The sequence below is a fragment of the Typopeltis vanoorti genome, chromosome 10 (genome assembly GCF_054136105.1).
Source record: "Typopeltis vanoorti isolate ZY-2024b chromosome 10, IOZ_Tvanoo_1.0, whole genome shotgun sequence".
In the NCBI taxonomy this organism is placed as follows: Eukaryota; Metazoa; Arthropoda; class Arachnida; order Uropygi; family Thelyphonidae; genus Typopeltis; species Typopeltis vanoorti.
The window spans coordinates 108,912,733-108,931,166 of record NC_143558.1 but is presented as its reverse complement, the minus strand read 5'-3'; the positions used below and the strand labels follow the sequence as shown (position 1 = coordinate 108,931,166).

The window sequence follows — 18,434 nt, the reverse complement described above, 5'->3', positions numbered from 1 at the left end:
GTAAAAGGTTGTTTGGAAGAAAATTGTTTATTGGAGATTAATAATATTGTAAATTTAATCATGTAACATAGTAACCTAAATACTCCTTGGGGAGGGGGGGGGGGTACATATCAGGAAATTGAGACGATATCTGTAGGTGGTGTGGAGTATATAATTTATACTGTGTTTAAGACCATTGAAGACTGGTGAAATGGATGCGAGTTCTTTTTAATATATTTTTTTAAAATATATATATATTATTTTTTTTGTTTCTACCATTTATCGGCATTTGTTTTTTTATTTCATATCACCTAAACAGACCTCGAGACACTCTTAATCTCAAACATATTATATGAAACCTCCATGGGGTGGGAGGACTCATCATTGGAAGCCAATCTAAAGAAGTTTACTAGTATTTTTTGGAAGAGTTGAAGGTTGTAATTCTTTGTGACACGAGGAAGGCTGTTCCAGAGTAGTGGTAGATGAAATAAAAGAGAAACAAGTTTGGTGTGCTTGCAGTGCAATGAAAAATATGCTGGACAACTGTTGATCTTATTTTTAGACCCAACAGAAAGCAGAAGAATAATCGTTGCCAATTCTGTGGAGCAGTAACCATGGAAGTACAGTAGAAGATGGTGCAGTGCTGAAACACTGTCTGTGAGATAGAAGTTGTAGTGAGACTTTAAGGGAAAGATCATGTGTGAGCCAAGCTGCTCTCCTATGGACAACATTGAGAATTTTTTGAGAGGTTTTGGGTGCAGCACCACCCCAAACATGTGAGCAGTATTCTGCATATGGATACATTTGGGATTTGTATGGAGTTAGTAGCTAGGTGGTGAAAATTATTATGATTATTATTGCATGACACCTCCGGGAGTCCAAAGTCTCATCAAGGGAGGGCACCTACTCTACAACTCTGTCTCCACCAACTACAACTAACCGCAACTACATCTACCACCCACCACCACTGGTATTTCCACAGACAATCACAAACATCCATGCCCACAGCGGGATTTGAACTTGAAGCCTTTCGGCTGGATATGCTAACTACTCAGCCAACCAGGCCGGATTCTTTTCTGCTTAAGATTAGCATCCTAAGCAGAAAAGAATGCCTAATTTTTTAGATGCTCAGGAAGCAGTCGATGTGATGTTTATTTAGGACAAACTGGAGGAAAATATTAGACCAAGCAAAGAGATCTGATCCTGTCTGGTGATTTGTGTATTAATAATGAGGTTAAGGGAAGGTGAGCTGAGATCTCTTTTCTGAGAGAAAAGGGAAACTGCATTGGTAGCACTTAAGTCATCCAATTGTCTTCAGCCTACTGAAGGATGGCATGAAGGTCATGATACTGGCACTGGTTGATGATGATCTTTAAGCTTGGGGTGTCTGAGCACTGCATCATTTGTGAAATAAGTATGATAAATAGAAGGTACTATTATCAGCAATAGTTGCAAATATTAGTAAGTCATTTATATATAGTAGAAAGAAGGTGGGTGATAGGTGATGCAGGCTACTCAATTACAGTGGGGGGGGGAGACCAAAGGACAGCAATTTACATAACAGATTCGAAAACTCGGAAAATGTTCATAATGTTAAAAGCAAAAATACATGTTTATCACAATCTTTCCATGGCATATGTCCAGTGGTAGGTGAAGGCTAAGAAATTTGCCATGGATCATGGATCTAGAATGGCAAATTCCATACTGGTAGTCACTAATTAACTTGTGAACTAATTAATCTTGTGAAAAAAGTTATCTATGGATAACCTTCTCCCTTCTTTTGGAGAGGAATGAGGCAATGAGATGATATAGGACAGCATGTTAGCTCTGGAGCAAAATGAGGGTACAAGTAAAGAGTGCTATAAGAACCAGAAGACTTTTTTATTGTCCAAGTTATTTGTATACTTCTGATGCTTGTCAAAAAATCAGAGGAAGCATTCAGTGCTCATATGCTGGTATGGTGAGGGATGCGATTTGCCTTGGTCAACTATGCAGGAGTTAGAAGGAAAAAAGTGATACCAGGAGGTCAGCCATATCTTTAGGTGCTATAATAGTGGGCAGCTTGGGGTGTGTGTGAGAGAGAGAGGTGGAAGTGGAAGAAAAAAGTTGAAATGAAGGCTTTCATGCCAGTAAAGATCATTTCTATGACCCTCACAGCAGGCGTTTGAGTTGGAGGAGCAAAAGCAATAGTCAGACCATGGAAGGAAAGAAATTAGAAATTCCACACATCATTCCACTTGGTACATTTGTAATGCCAAGGACATGAGATTGAGATTTGGGGGAAGGGCATTCAGTGGAAGATGAGAATTGCACAAGATTGTGACCAGTGTAACACTCAAAGGAGAACTGGTTAAAAAAAGATTAAGAGTATTGGGAGAGCGAAGTGTTTTATTGGGAATTTATATAGGTAGATGTGTGACTTGTGTTAGGTTACTGTTTACAGCAAAAACTTCTGTGTCTAGCTTGGTCAGTGGTTTTGGGAAAGGGTAGCTAGTTGGAGTTGGCATTAAGATCACCTAGGAAGATGACCTCACTATTTGGATAGTTGAACTTATTGAGTAAACTGGAGAGGTTTCCAGAGCAACTTTTGCAGTTTAGATACTGTACAGCAAATGAATATTATTAAATAGGACAAAGAAAACTTAAGCCAGATGTCATAAGCAGGGAATTCTAAACTGGGCATTCTTGCAATTCCAAATTACACATCACAATTCCTTTTTGCCACAAGAGTGGCAAAAAGGAATTGTGATGTGTAATTTGGACACTAAAGGTGAGCAGTAGTGGATATTATTTGAGTTTATCAAAGGGAGGTTTGATCTGGATGACAGTAAACGATGAATGTCATTTATGTTGGTCTTTATGCCAGAGATGTTAGTAAAGTGAATATGAAAGGGAGGTATTTTTTTTTTGGATACTCTAGCATGATTATGTACGTTGTGCTTGGTCTGTCATTTTTGTTGGGATTGGTTTTTGAGGGAATATTGCTTTAGTTGCAGTGTCACGGTCAAAATTTAATGTTTTGTTATTGGTTTACTTATGGTTAGACAGAGTGTGGATAAGAAGTGAGAGAATACTCATAAACATAACCATATAGAGAGCACCAGTAGTGATATGCCTCCTACATATAATTACTCTGACTCTTTCCCTAGTCATGACCTAGCACAGCACATGGGAGTGAGATTATGCACCACTTCACCAGGAAGCCTCCTGTCTCATTACTTGTTGGAAGTTTTTTCACTTGGTTAGACTATAATAAATTTTCTTCAATCCTTTATCCAAGTGTAAGTAAACAAAGCTTGCACCTGAAGTATCTTCAGGACCAAGGCAACCTGTGGTAAAGATGGACCAAGCTCTCATCACTCCTTGTCTTAATATCGCCCATAAGGCAAAGCACATTTCCTTGCAGACATGTATAATGCTATGCATTGGCCCTTCCCTTAATGCAGGGATTGGCAACCGGCAGCCCGCAGGCTGCATGCATCCCAAATGTGCATTTCTGGTGGCCCACAAAAGGTTGACCATACTTACATGGCATGTGGCCAGGAAAATTTTATCAAGAAAAGATGTTATGGACATTCAAGAGGACGTTATTTACTACTCAACTGTTGAATGGTTAAGTAGAGGTGCTGTGCTGAAAATATTTTTTAATTTACGAGAAGAAATAGATATTTTCATGACGTAACATGAAAATACTGTCCTCCCACAATTATCGGATAAAAAATGGATTGTGTCTCTTGCATTTATGGTAGACATTACAACTACCATAATGAACTTAATTTGACCCTGCAGGGACAAGGAAAATTGCTAGCAGAACTGTTTTCTGACATAAAAGCTTTTGAAGGCAAACTATGTCTATTGAAGAAATATATGATAGAAGAAAATCTACATCATTATATATATTGCAAATCTGCATTTACAGTTGGATGGCAAACACAAAAGGAAACTTTTGTTGGTATTATTGAAGATTTACAAATGGAATTTTCAATAACATTTGTGGATTTTCATAAAAATAGCATCGAAATGAGATTATTTTTACACCCTTTTAATGTCGACATTGAAGACATACCAAACTGACTATAGAGTTTTGGAATTACAATGAAACATTAAAGAATGCATTTTCGTTAGAAAATAGCCAAAAATTTTTTCGATGCTTACAAAAAAATTTGAAGGTTTAATCATTTCTCAAAGAAAACGATAGCACATACATATACAAACAAGCATTTTCTGCCATGAGTTTTAGAATAAAAAGAAATTTTCATCTCGACTGACTGATGAACATTTGCATGCTTCGATTCGAATTTTCACCTTAGGTTATCAAGTGGATCTAGATAATTTGGCTAAGAGAAAACAATCAGAAAAGTCACATTAAGCAGAGATTTTCATATACAATATTACTTTGTTTTTATGTGATAATTTTTCCTTGAGTTTCATTTTCATTGTTTCATATCTAATACTTTGAAAATTTCTGTGTGTTTTAAGATTTATATAATAAAAATTGATAACTTAAGTATTTTTTTTGCTGACTATTTTCTATTAATTGAACGCTTGTGGCCCAATTATTAAAAATAAAAGTTGAATGTGGCCCGCGAGTCTGAAAAGGTTGCCGACCCCTACCTTAATGCATAGCATCATACATGTCAGCAAGGAGATGTGCTGTGTATTATGGGAGATACTAAGACAAGGAGTGATGAGAGCTTGGTCCACCTTTACCATGAGTTGCCTCAGTCCTGAAGATACTTCAGGAGCAAACTTTGTTTGCTTACACTTGGATAAAGGATGAAACTAAATTTATTATAATGCCTCATTACTGACAAGTTTCGAGCATGAGTACCATCTAGCAGCAAGCATGCAGCACCATGCTTGCTGCCAGTAAAAATACATATATTTTTACTAACGTGTATCCTCGAAATGGCAGTTTCAGGTCTCAAAATATGTTTTCTGGCATGTCCTTGAATGATATCAACTTACACTGCATGGAGAAAAGAGAGGGACAGAAACAATAGCTCCTCTAAAGACCAAACATGGCATTCATTACTTCTGGATTCCAATAAACTGTGATGTTATTTCAATAAGCACTGAAGGTCATCAACTACATAGTGGGTATAGTTGGAATTTCCTCCAACTAAACAGATATCCTTTTGGAAAGGAATACACTCACTTGCTTTGCCCAGTTTTTTTTGTGGAAATGGACAATACCATGGGAAAGTGAAGTCGACTTGACAGGGAAAGGCAGTATATTGTGCAGAGGCTGAATTTAATAATAATTATTATTACAATAGCTGAGTGCGTGTCCTTCGGGAGATACTAAGACAAAGAGTAATGAGAACTAGAAATGTTCAATATTCTAATATTATTGAACATTTCTTAAATGTTCAATAATATTAGAAGTTAAAGTTAATTAGGTCTATAGGGACTCTGGATACTCCTTTAGGAAATCAAAAGGCATTTCAGGATTATTCTTTTATGATTAAAATATCAAGATGTTCAGAATTCTGCTGTTTTTTTTTTTTTTGTTTGTTTGTTTTAATATATACTTTGGATATAAGGAACACATTAAAAATATATTTGTGAAGAGAATGACAATTGAGGCTATGGTTGTTTATTATTTCAGATATGAGAGCTGAGTTATCACTGAGATATACCTATCACTAAGTAAAACAGATCTAATATAATGCACTGCTTAGTTGATGAGTTTATTGACCCCTTGGAAGTCTCTGATAAGATCATTTTCAAATATGGGGAAACTTTTAAAGGATCATGCTTACTGAAATTAGGCTAATAGATATACACAGCTGTCTTTATAAAATATCTTCCTAATATTAAAAAAAATAAATAAATAAATAAATAAATAGCTGCTATGTTTCATTTTAATGTTCTTACAATATACCACACATCAGGTTCATAGGAAATCCACCTACCTGTCTATTCACAATACAAAATATGACCAAAACAGAAAACTTGATATATTACTGGATGGGACAGTGGAAAAGTTTATTTATTGGTAACAATGTCATTGACTTTTTGAAGAGGATACAAAGACATAGGTTTCCAATACAGAGAATTATGAAGGGTTTTCTTTTTGATAAACCTTTGACGTAAGGAATATATTAAAATATATTCTCGAGGGGAATGAATGAAGATTTGAAGCTATGGTTATTATCTTAGAAATGAGATTTAAATTATAACAATTACTGAGTAAAGTGGCCTTAATATGCAGCAGTTCCAACTTATAAAAGTTTCAGTCAGGCATAATCATGTACACTAAACCAAATTTTTGTTATCACACTTTTGAGAAAGATGATGTTGGTGGAAAGTTGTATTGAGGTATCTTCCTATGCTGAGTTTCTTTCTGTAGTCCAAAAGCTGTAAGTTGCCATCTTGTTGCCTTAGGATAAACAAATCTAGACAGATTCTCTGATGAAGTGAGTTAAATTATTTGAAGGGAAAACATTGAATTCTGACAAGGGAAGTCCCAAATTATTCTATCTCTGATTACTGTATTCCCAAGAGTGAACTTTAGAAAGCTAATGAAACACTGTCAAGATACTCAATTTAAAAATTGTTACATAAGAGCCAAATAACTCAAAAGAGCGATGTGCAGGGATAATGGTTATGAGAACTTTAAACTCTGAAAATGGGAACATTATTTAGTATAAAATTTAGAATAAAAATATTTGATAAGTGATTCTGGAAGTTAAGCATTTTTAACACATATAATTCATTTATCTTTCATTAACTTTTCACTGTTGTTTGGTAAAGATGAAACTTGGGGCCAACTAAAATATGTTATGATTAATCCCTTCTTCAGCCATAAAGAATGAGAAGAAAAGAAAAAAAAAAAAAAAAAACTCCTCCAGCTCACTGCCCAACATCCAGTTTGTCGCCTAGCTTGCTAAGGTTTTTTTTTTTTTTTCCAACTTAGTAAACACTACAGTCCTCAAAATTTATGTGTGGTTTACCACAACAGCAAGTCTCTCACATTATTTTTTTATCCTTGTTCTGAATGTGACAGCCTACTTTTTTTTTAGAATTTAAGACACCTTTATAAGTTTATGAATAAACTATTATTTACTTTATATGATTACTATAAAACAAAATATCTTATACGAAGGGTATTGTCAAGTAGTATAACACTATTCTGAGGGCATTACATGAAAAATCTTTATGGAAACACTAAAAAGAAATGGGGAGGTTAAATTAACTATTTTCATTTTTAAACATATATGTAAAATAAAAACAAATAGAAAATTCTGAATAAAGCCATTACATAAAACTTTTCTACACCAACTTTGTTGAGTAATTAACCATTAATGCCTTACATCAACTTTCTAGTTTAACCCTCAGAACTAAAACAGACAACTGATATTACATGTAGCACTGCATCATCAACTGGTTAGCCCTAGTTAGTATTTTTATCATGATGTTATAATATCTATTGGATTGAGCACAAAGAGCAGGGAAAAAAAAATGCAGCTAATGGGTATGTTACTTTTGCCATCAGCAGGCAATGATGGAATCCCACATGCATGAAATATGCTGAGAAGCTTAAAAAATATAAAGCTATATTGAATTTAAACAATTTAGTTCACTATTAGCAAGTATGTATTCGACACTGCAGCAGTGGCGCACTCAGGATTTAATCAACGAGGGAGCCCGAGCACTCAAGATGTAATCTTGGGGGGGAATACACACACACAGCACACATTGTATATGCCTATGACTAGGCATCTGCAATGTTCACCAATACATGACAAGTAATATAGAAATTGAAGACACAACATAAATTTTTAAAAAAATGAATTTTAATTAGGAAAAGATTTTTGGAAAATTTTCTGGTGTTTAAGTCCTTTTACTTTGGGGGAGGGGCTGGGTCCCCTTGCCCCCTCCCTGGGTGCGCCACGGAAAACAGTTAATTTTAGCCTATACCAAAAAGATGTAGTTCACTTAAGGCCATATGATAAATTCCATAAACTGTCCAATTACTGGAATATTCACAGTTTATGCAAAGATCACCAGAACGATCATAATGACAGGACTCTTATTCTCAGGTAGGTTTCAGTAGTGCGAGTGAAAAAAATAACTTTTTTTTGGTCAGCACACTGGCTGTCAAATGCACGTTTTCTCCAACAGAATAGTAAAAACCACAATAATGAGGAATTTTGTTGAAAATTCGCTGCCACCTCTATGACTTTATAATCAACTCACTTGCGGATAAAATATAGAAGGGTTTCTCACTTGCGGATAAAATATAGAAGGGTTTCTGGGGTCCTTTAACCTACAATAGTTATAAAAATAGAAGAGACATATTTGGGGAGAGGGATAACAAATACTACTATTTAGAATGCAGAAAATACCTGCTCTCTTCTGCCATGCCAACTCATCCACAAGCATTTTAAATACCTGTCTAAACGTGCACAGTCACATTGCGATTACTTGAATAAAATTGTTCTTTTCAAATACGATATCATTAGCTCCGCTGTCAGTTAAACAAAAATTATATGTTACGAAAAATTCAACACGATTAACTTTATGGAGAACTGAAGGTGTCTATTTATTCTCGAGGTAAGCAGACAATTGATAATACAACAAAGGACTTTTAGTGGTACCACGTCGACACAGCTAGAATGAATATAAACATATATCACTATTAGCAAACATATATTCAACAGTTAATTAATTTATTTAAAAAAAAACATATTTAGCACTACACACAGCACCACCAAATGGCTGAATAACAGGTATTCGAACACAGCGCCCTCTAAAGTCTTAAATTCACGAGTTGCCGTATTATGAATTAGAGAAAGTGATACGAATTCTCAACCTCCAAACCCTGAAAAATGCCTCATTGTGGCATGACACTGGACCGAACAAACACGAAGTACGCTTGGAGCATACATACACTGTTTGGAAGGAAGTCAACGGAAACCCCATGGTCAAGATGAATTGTGTCATGTTACAGATCAGAGCCGGTATAAATTGGAGGAATATAATGCTCCCAAGTTAGTGCAACCGTGACCTGGCTAAATGGCTGCGAGAAGGGGACTGAAGGATGCCATGTTGCAGGCTTGTCCCCTTTTAGGTATATTAGGTTTCGTAGAACATGGTGCAACTGACATTCTCTGCAAATTGGATGAAGATAAACTCAAAATCCAGTTTGTTTTTCCGTTTATGTGAATACCAGAAATATCATCTTCCTTTCAATCGTTTACTTTTTTCTTCTCAACAAAGTGGAGGTTAAAGTGAACCTGATCTGTAAACTCGAAACGTGTAGTCCCGGAGTGGGGGGGGAGACCTTCCCAGGAATGGAATTTTTCCAACCTCTTTTCTGTCTATATTTTAGTACATATAGGAATATGCAGAACACAGACTACACTGTTTCCGATTATTTAAAACCAGTTAATGAGATCTAAAATATTAAATCAGCGATGTATTTGTACATGATGTCCAGGGGACTAATGAATGCCATGTTGCAGGCCTATCTGTTCGGCAAATTGTTGAAAAAGTGAGCCATTCCAGGTCAACAATCTGTAACACAATATACCATTTTGACATGGAAGAGCAGGAGGATCACCTACAAGTGCTACCCGCAATGGACGACCCCTCACACTCACCGAACGATACCCTAGGGTGCTTCGAATGATAATACGAAAAACCACCACTCATCGTCTGATACTTTGAATGCAAAGTTCCGGTCATCGACTGGAATACGAATCTGCACAAAAACATTCAGAACCAAGGCTCAAAGAACGAGTTTCCATGGTAAGACCACAATATGCAAGCCCCATATTATCTGAAACAACATGCAGCATCGTCTTCAGTGGTGTAAAGAGAGTGCACAGTGGGACGTGGAAACTTGGAAAGCTGTGTTATGGAGCGATGAATCATGACACACCATCTACCAAGCACATGAATGAGTGTGCATGTGGTGGATGCACAGTGAATATCTGTTACCAGTGTGTAACCCCCAACTATGAAATTCAGAGCTGGCGATGTGATGGTATGGTCGTATTTTTCCTGATTGGATCTCGAGAAAGACATTCTGAACTGTTGTCCATAATGTTCAATTCTGGAATTGAACAACAATGCTTCCTACTTAGTGGCATTTCTACGGAACTCATCATTGTCTCTTTCAGTAAGACAATGCGCCATGTCGTAAGGGTACTGCTGTAACTGTGTCGTTTGTCGATATGAAGGTCACTACAATTGACTTCCCTCCACATAGTCCAAATCTTCACCCTATTATCTGTGGGATGAAATGGAGCATCAGGTGAGGTCAAGGGATGTTCGCACAACAACAACAATTCATGACCTCATTAGATGCCGACAGGAAGGATGGTTCAAAATTCCCATTGATCGCTATTACACTTGCGGAAAGTGCCCTGTAGAATTGCTGCAGTCATCTTACATCTTATTATGGTGGGCGCCATGGCTGTTTGTTCCTCACATTATGGTGTTCATTGACTATCTTCCAAGCAGTGTACTTTTGTCAACATAATGTCTGTGCGCGCGCGCGCGCGTGTGTGTGTGTGTGTGTGTGTGTGTGATCATATGCTTCTCCTCGGTTGTTATGATACATTTAAATATATATATATATATATATATATATATATTTTTTTTTTTTTTTAATGACGAATTGAATGACTAGAACCGAAATTTAAGTAAAAAGGTTTTAATATAAAAACACGACTAGTTTCGGCTTGCACCAGCCTCCATCAGGTGACATTATAAAAGAAAGAAAAAAGAAAAAACACTGAAGCTTAATAGGTGTAGAGATAGTTGAAGATGTCCTCCCGCGATGAGTCTTCGGACTCCTTGGAGGTATCAGGAATAATAATAATAATAATAATCATAGAGAGTCTCTATACATAATTGACATTAAACCGTTGTGGCTGTAATAAAACTGTTCTTTCGTGTGTGTGTGTTTTTTTTTTTTTGTTTTTTTTTTTTGTACACCAGGAAAGTACGTGCTAGTAGTATCTTGTGAACAGCAGTACATGATTACAGCTGAATAACTATCTGGGAGGTTGTAGCTCAAGTTATTATTTAGATGTTCAGGGTTGAGGATGATTTCCTTAGATTCTACGATTTTTCTCTCCAATTCATCATGGAAACGGAAGATCGTAGAAGATCTGTATATATATATATAAAATTAAAAAAAATAATCAGCTAACGCCTATGTTGTTCCCGTATAGGGAGTAGGCGGGGCCGTTTACCCAATCTAACTTTTGGACACTGAGTGGGCAGTTCAATCTCCACTGGTAGTCAATCAGAGAGATAGCTGGCGCAAGGCTATCACTGATTCATCGGTACGCAGTGAAGAAGGCGGCAAGCTAGTGCCGCCATCTCGTGGTCTCTAACCCTAACACAATATTTTTAATGTCTGAAAATAGTGTGGGTTCTACGGTCGATTTTCTTACAGAGTTTACAGGACGAAAAACCCGCTAGCCCGTGGCAGAGATCGACTAACTCAGGAACCGGCCGAAAAAAGGATTAGAAAAATTTCCTCTAGTCAGCGACTAGATTTCAACCACCAAATCATTTCTTCGTGCGGTCAAGTGCTGTAGAGTGCAAACGCCACTTCTACTGAGCAACACAGGCTCTTAGAATGGTTTCTTTCCAGTGTGAGTTAGTGAGTGTTTTTTCAAACTAGATTTTCTGGGAATTGTATTGCCACAAGTTCCTATATATATATTTTTTTTTTTATTTTTTATTTTATTTAACTTGTTAAAATAAACATTACACGATAGGCAACAAGGACTATTTACATATTATAAGTATATATTTACAGAGAAAGAAAACATTTTCCTTTCGGGTGTACAATAGAGAATGCAATAAATGAATATTCAAAATTAACAGTTCAGTTTCATTTGTAAGGGAACAATTTGGTTTCGTGCCCGGTAGATCAACAACAGATGCTATCTTTGGGTTACGGCAGTTGATGGAAAAGTATCGAGAGAAACAAAGGGAGCTACATCTAGCATTTATTGATCTGGAGAAAGCATACGATAGAGGGCCAAGGCAAGAAGTCTGGAGGTGTCTGAGAGAGAAGAAGGTTCCGGAGATGTACAGAAATGTGAAGACAAGTGTTCGGACCTGTCTGGAACAGACAGAAAGTTTCAAGTTACAGTTGGCTTGCATCAAGGGTCAGCATTAAGTCCATTTTTGTTTAACATTGTGATGGAGGTGGTGACGGAGGAGGTGAGAGGAGATGCGCCTTGGACAATGTTGTATGCAGATGACATCTTGCTATGTGCAGATTCAAGAGAAGAAGTGGGAACTAAACTGGAAAGATGGAGAAAAGTACTGGAAGAGAGAGGTATGAGACTGAGCAGAAGTAAGACAGAGTATATGTGTTGCACAGTGGGCGGCGGACAGGAGTCAGATCTGGAGCTGGATGGAAATGTCATCAGGAAGGTGAGAGACTTTAGATACTTAGGTTCAACAGTGGAAGAAGATGGAGGAGCTGAGAAGGAATTGGGATGCAGGATACAAGCAGGTTGGAGGAACTGGAGGGAGATGGCTGGAGTGTTATGCGATAAAAGGGTGCCGATCAATCTGAAAGGCAAGATCTATAGGACAGTGGTGAGGCCAGCTATGACATATGCTATAGAAACTGTGGCCCTGAGGAAAACTAACATCAGCAGGATGGAAGTAGCAGAGATGAGAATGCTTAGGTGGATGTGCGGTGTGACCAGAAAGGATCGTCTGAGAAATGACTATGTAAGGGGAACGGTGAAAGTTACGAACTTAAGATAGAGGAGGCAAGGTTGAGGTGGTTTGGTCATGTGATTCGGAGGGAGGACGAATATGTGGGAAGAAGGGTCATGCAGATGAATGTGCATGGAAGGCGGAAGTGTGGGCGGCCAAAGAAGAGATGGAGGGAGCTGGTAGAAGAGGACTTGAGGATGAAGAACTTAGATGTGGTGAAAGCCCAAGACAGGAAGGTGTGGAAGAGACTCATCACCAACAGTGACCCCATTTAAGTGGGAGAAGCTGAAGAAGAAGAAGAAGAACAGTTCACTTTCAGTCTGAGTTATCATTCAGATGAAGCACATTATCGTCGTCAATCCAGAAGAGGGTACCAGTTGGATTCCACTCCTCTAGGAATTTTGCGACAGTTCTTGTTTCTTTGAAGTGCACAAGTTCCAATAGAAGTGTGCTTTTTAGTTTCCGACGGAGGATGTACATGAGGGTTTGTGCAGTTTCAGTGATGGATGGGTGCTGGTTACTTCTTGTCTGTTTTAGGTAAAAGCTGTAGATGACGGCCTTAGCGGAGATGAAGATGAAATTGCATGTTCTGTGTCTGTTTTCTTCTGTGTGGACTAAATTCCAGTAGTCTTCTTGGCTGTGTGTGTGTAGTTACAGGTGCTAGAGGCAGTATTCAGGGCATAGGTGATTATCACTTTGTTTGCAGGGCAGGTCAGATATGTGTGTTCCAATGTACCTGAAACGTCACAGAATGGACACAGATCCGTTTCTCTTAGCTTAAATTTGTAGAGCTTTGAAGGAGTTGGCAAGATGTTATGCCATAGTCTCCACTGTATTTCGGAATCTGGTTTGGCACATTTTAATTTATATGGCAGATCCCACTGAAATCTGTGTGGTATATGCAGCCTTGTAGATGAGAGGGTTAAGGATGAATATAAGAAGGGCGAGGATGGGGACACTGACATGAGGAAGTGGTATATTTTCTTGTAGTTGGAGGGAAGAATTGGAAGTGAGGCTTCAGATTGTACAAGATGAAATATTGGCCCCGAGCAGTTTCTAGAAGGAATACGGATTTCCTGAGGTGTAGCGATATCTGGATAGGCTTTTATAATGGAGGCTTGCAGCTGTTGATATTGCTTTTCAGTTTTTGGGTTCTTCATTGGTAGGCTTGTGAATGCTTTCCACTTTAGGGTGTGGGTTAGGAGGTCTCCTATGACTCTTATTCCTGCCCAGTTCCATGTAGGGAAAAGAAAATGCTGGCCCGTTGTGAGATTTGTGATGTTTCTGTTCGAAAATAGTGGTTCAGTAAGTACAGCTGACTCTGTTGATCCTGTGAGTGTGTGATGGAGTCCTGTGTTTTTCCATCGCTGTAGAGCATCTTTGTAAAAATGAGGTAGTTTAGGAGGAGATGGTGCAGGACTAGCCATTCGGAGGATTGTGGAAAGTGCAAGTCCTCTGGTGGATGCTTTCGTGATGTAATCGAAGGTGGTTACATAAGTGTGATTGCATTGAAGTGTCTTTAGGAGGAGGATTATCCTGAAGGATCTAATCTTGTTTTCAAGGGAAATCAGGCCTTGACCTCCCTTGCTGAGTGGCTTGCAGAGTTGAGGGTATGTTGTCCAGTTAGTTTTGTTCCAGAGGAAACGTTTGATTTCCTTTTGAATGTGGTAGAGAAATTCTTCAGGTGTGAGTACTTTGAGGGTATGCCATAAGACACGCGCAGCCATCTGGTTAACTATTAGTACTCTTCCTCTAAGTGAAGACATGGAACGAATGCTGTTCCATTTACCTAGCACCTGTTTAAAACGATTGTGCAGCTGTGTCCAGTTCAGTGTGTTATATATTTTGGTGTTGCCAAGGTGCACAACTAAGTATCTTTGTCCTTCGCTTGACCAGGTACATTCGATCGGAGAATCATTTCTAGACTTCCATCTGCCTCACCACAAGCCCGTGGTTTTGGCAGAATTTAATTTGGCCCCTGAGGCTTGTGCATATAGTCTGCGTGCTTCCTCGGTTACTGTCATTTCTACTTCATTTCGTACTATTACAGTGACGTCATCGGCATATGCCGATAAGGTAATTTTTTGATGTGGTTCTATTATTCTGGTTCCTTTGGAGATGATGGTGTCGTGTATTCTTTTTAAGAAGGGTTCTATGGCCAGTGTGTATAATTGACCGGAGAGGGGACATCCTTGCTTGATCCCTCGAGAGTATGACAAAGTGCGAGTGAGCCTGTAGTTGATTTTTAAACAGAAGTTTGCATCTCTGTAAAGCAATTGCTGTGTTTCAATGATGAGAGGACCATAGCCAAATGCCTTTAGAACTTCATAAAGGTACTCGTGCTCTACCCTGTCGAAAGCCTTCTCCTGATCAAGGCTGACGAGAGCTAGGTCTTCATATTGGCTGTTTGCGATGTGAATGAGGTCTCTTATTAAGTGGAGGTTATCATGTATTGATCTTCCTGGGACAGAGTACGTTTGATGTTGGCCAATAACTTCAGGCAGTGTTGGCTTTATTCGGTTTGCTATAACTTTGGAAATTATTTTGCAATCGGTATTAATTAGGGACATTGGACGCCAGTTTCGGATATCCGTGTGGTCTCCCTTCTTTGGTATCAATCGTACTACTGAGGTCGTGACGGATTGCGGGAGGCCATTGATGTAGGCTTCTTGCAATGTTTCGAGGTTGTTCTTTGTTCTTTGGCAAGGATGTGCATGCGGTTTTCAGTTCATCTAGCGTGATTTTCTTTTCTAAGTGGTTCTGATCTGTTGCAGAGATTTTTTTTGTTTCTTTCAGTATTTCGTGAATGGCATGATGGGATGTTCCTGCAGTGCTGTATGCATGCTTGTAGTATTGTAGGATTTAATAGGCGATTTTTCTTGGATCTTCTGTGATGCTGTCATCTTGAAGTCTGATAGCAGAGATGGAATTTGCTGCCTGGCATTTTTTTCCAAAGAGAAAAAATATTTTGTGGGGGCGTCTGAAAGATTTATTTGTGTATGCCGCGATCTAAGTAGGGCACCTTTTGCCGATAATTCTGCCTGTCTTTGCATGGCTAGGAAGGCAGAATGATGTTCAGGGCTTTCTTCTGGGAGATACTTGAGCTGTTCTTCAAGTTGCCTGATTCTAATGTTCTTCTGTTGATTTTTCTTGTGACTGTAGATCTGCGTAAAGGATTTTATTCGTGATTTTAGGTGGGGCCACCATGTTTTCATTGGTTCTGTATCCACTTTCGAGTGAGTGAGGTTGGTTATTAAAGCCTGAGTGTTTATTATATAATCTGGATCTTTCAGGAGAGTATTGTTGAAGATCCAATAGGCACTTCCTGATTTGCATGCTTCCAAAGATAATGAAAGTTGCAGCTTGATGAAACAATGATCTGAAATGTAGGAAGGGATGTGTGAGATGTTTTTGATTAGAGGCAAGGTGTGTTTGGAAATGTAGTATCTGTCCAGTCGTGCTTGGTAGAGTGGCCTATTTGTCGCTGTGATTGCTGACCTCCATGTGTAGGATTTCTTATCAGGATGTTGATGCCGGAAGACGTCGATGAGTTCATTATCGTTTACCAGTGTTTGTAGTTTGTTTATTAATTGGCTACGATGTTCAGCACACTGAAGTCTGTCTTTTTCTTGGACAAGAGCGCAATTAAAGTCTCCCGCTATTGACATGTTCTTGGTCTATACTAGAAAGATGGTTTTGAACGAAATCCAGGATTTGTGATGCCAGAGCATCCTGCTGTGGTATGTAGATGTTGAACACATGCAGAGTATTATGGTTGGGTGCTATTATGTGAGCATACAAGGCATATCCTGGTATATCAGCAATCACTTTTAGTTTGTAGGGAGATCTATGATGTACACCTAAGCTAACTCCTGCTCCATGATGTTGTTGGGTTGCAGAGTGCTGTAAGTCATAAGGCCACTCTGCCCATCTTCTGGATAAATTGGATGAGTAGTTGATGTTTGTTTCTTGCAGAAGTATTAGGGCTATATGATATTTTTGTACCTGGTCAAAGACTATTCTGTTGCGTAGAGCAGAGGCATATCCTCTTGCACTGAGAGAGAAAAGGCTTATAGACATTATGATTTCTGAAAGTTTGATTGTAAGTTTAATCTAATATTGATCCTGGTACTGTGTTTGTAGCCCATTAATTAGGTAGTAGATTTGCTTACTCCTGTTAACCTCTGCTCTGCTCTTTTTACTTTTCAGTTTCGAGTGTAGGTCCTGAAGTTGAGATATTAGTTCCGGGATTCTTGTGGTGTATTTAAGGGCTATAGCTAGTTTGTGAGGAGAGCCTCGCACTTTCTGTATGAAGGATGACAGCTGCTTCATGGTTAGGGGACCCTCAGTGTGGGAAAGTTCGCCCTCAGCTTCATCTTCTTCTAGGTCATCATGTGGAAATACAGTTTCCTCATCGTCTGGGGACTCCGTTTCTCCATGACTGGCTGCAGGTGATCAAGGGCCATTTTAAGTAGTTTCTTCTATATGGTGAGGTTTTGAGTTAGTGGGAGGATGGGTTGGTGAATTCTGGTTTCTGGGGCTGGGGATTACTTTTAATTTGTTCGTCCTTGTCATCTCTGTTGGGAGGATCTGTGTTTTCGTGCAGTGAGACTTCGTTATCAGAGCTTTGGATCTCATTACTTGGCAGGCGTTCAAGAGCGACATGAGCGCTGTTTTTCCAGTTCGGGATTTTCTTTCCTCTGGAGTTTGTGATGGGGAGAGGATTTTTGGTTTACTTTTTCCTATGCTTTCAGTTTCTTCATGTACGATGTTATTCTGTTCGACTGGTTTGCTTTTCTGGGCTGGGGTGTTTGTTGATGAACTGTTGGTAATATAGGGACATTGTTTCCTAATGTGACCATCTTCATGACAGAAGAAACACTGTGATGAGGAAGATAAGTAGAAAGTGTAGGTTATTCCATTTATGTCCGTGTTGATTAATTTTGGAAGGTCGTGTAGTGCGTCGTTGTTTGGAAAATGCATTAATGCCTGTCTTCGAAAGCTTTTGACATGGGCAAATTCGGGCTTCTTCGTGGCTGCTGACAATGTGCGTATTTTTCCTGTGACCGAACCGTATCTTGATAACATGGATCTGATGAGTTGATGAGGAATTTCAGGGGGAACATTTGATACTGTTACTTTTGTCGAGGCCAGTGCTATTGGGGCTGCTTCGAAGTGATAATCGCCAATATCGACGCCTTTTTGCAGTACCGTTTGTGCCCATGAGATATGGCTAAAATACACCTGCACAGTTCCAGCTACACGGGGAGCGTCAGTAATATTCTTTGCGGGGACAATTTTGGCGATCGCCGTCAGATAATCTTCTAATGGGAAGTTTTCTTTGGTGGCGAAAATAACAATCCCATTTTCTCGGGATATGACGTTCGTGACAGTGGTAGTTATTTTTGCGTTAATCGGTTTACTACTGGCTGATGTGGCATTCGTGTGTGAGATCAGTGTTTTGGGGGACGATAGGATATTTCCATTAGATACAACATTAGCGGAAGATTTTGAATTGACTGACCTGTTTTCCATTTACATAGCTCCGGTGAACTTCGCTCTTCCTTCCGGGTCCGAAGTCGTAGGGGGTTTTTGAATTGCTAAATCCTTGGTAGTACATGAATGTGCAGTTGCCATATCAGCTAATCCTTCGCCGGCTATAGCCTTAGGTGAGGGGGTGCAGGTGTCGGAGAAGGAATTATGGCGTCGAAATTGAAGATATATACGAACTCGTACACCAGGAGAAG

General features: G+C 38.8%; 1 protein-coding gene across 2 annotated transcripts in view; it reads right to left on the bottom strand.

The window, feature by feature from the left end:
* LOC150102666 (deubiquitinase DESI2-like) overlaps positions 1-8,701 on the bottom strand; it is a 105,078-nt gene extending 96,377 nt beyond the window's left edge. Inside the window, exon 1 of one of the 2 annotated variants that reach the window (XM_090398824.1) lies at positions 8,334-8,701. In XM_090398824.1, the coding sequence (XP_090254950.1) occupies positions 8,334-8,360 (27 nt within the window). In that variant the 5' untranslated portion in view covers positions 8,361-8,701. The remainder of the gene's footprint in view (positions 1-8,333) is intronic. The other variant, XM_090398825.1, reaches the window with a different exon arrangement.
* Positions 8,702-18,434: the final 9,733 nt, after the last annotated feature.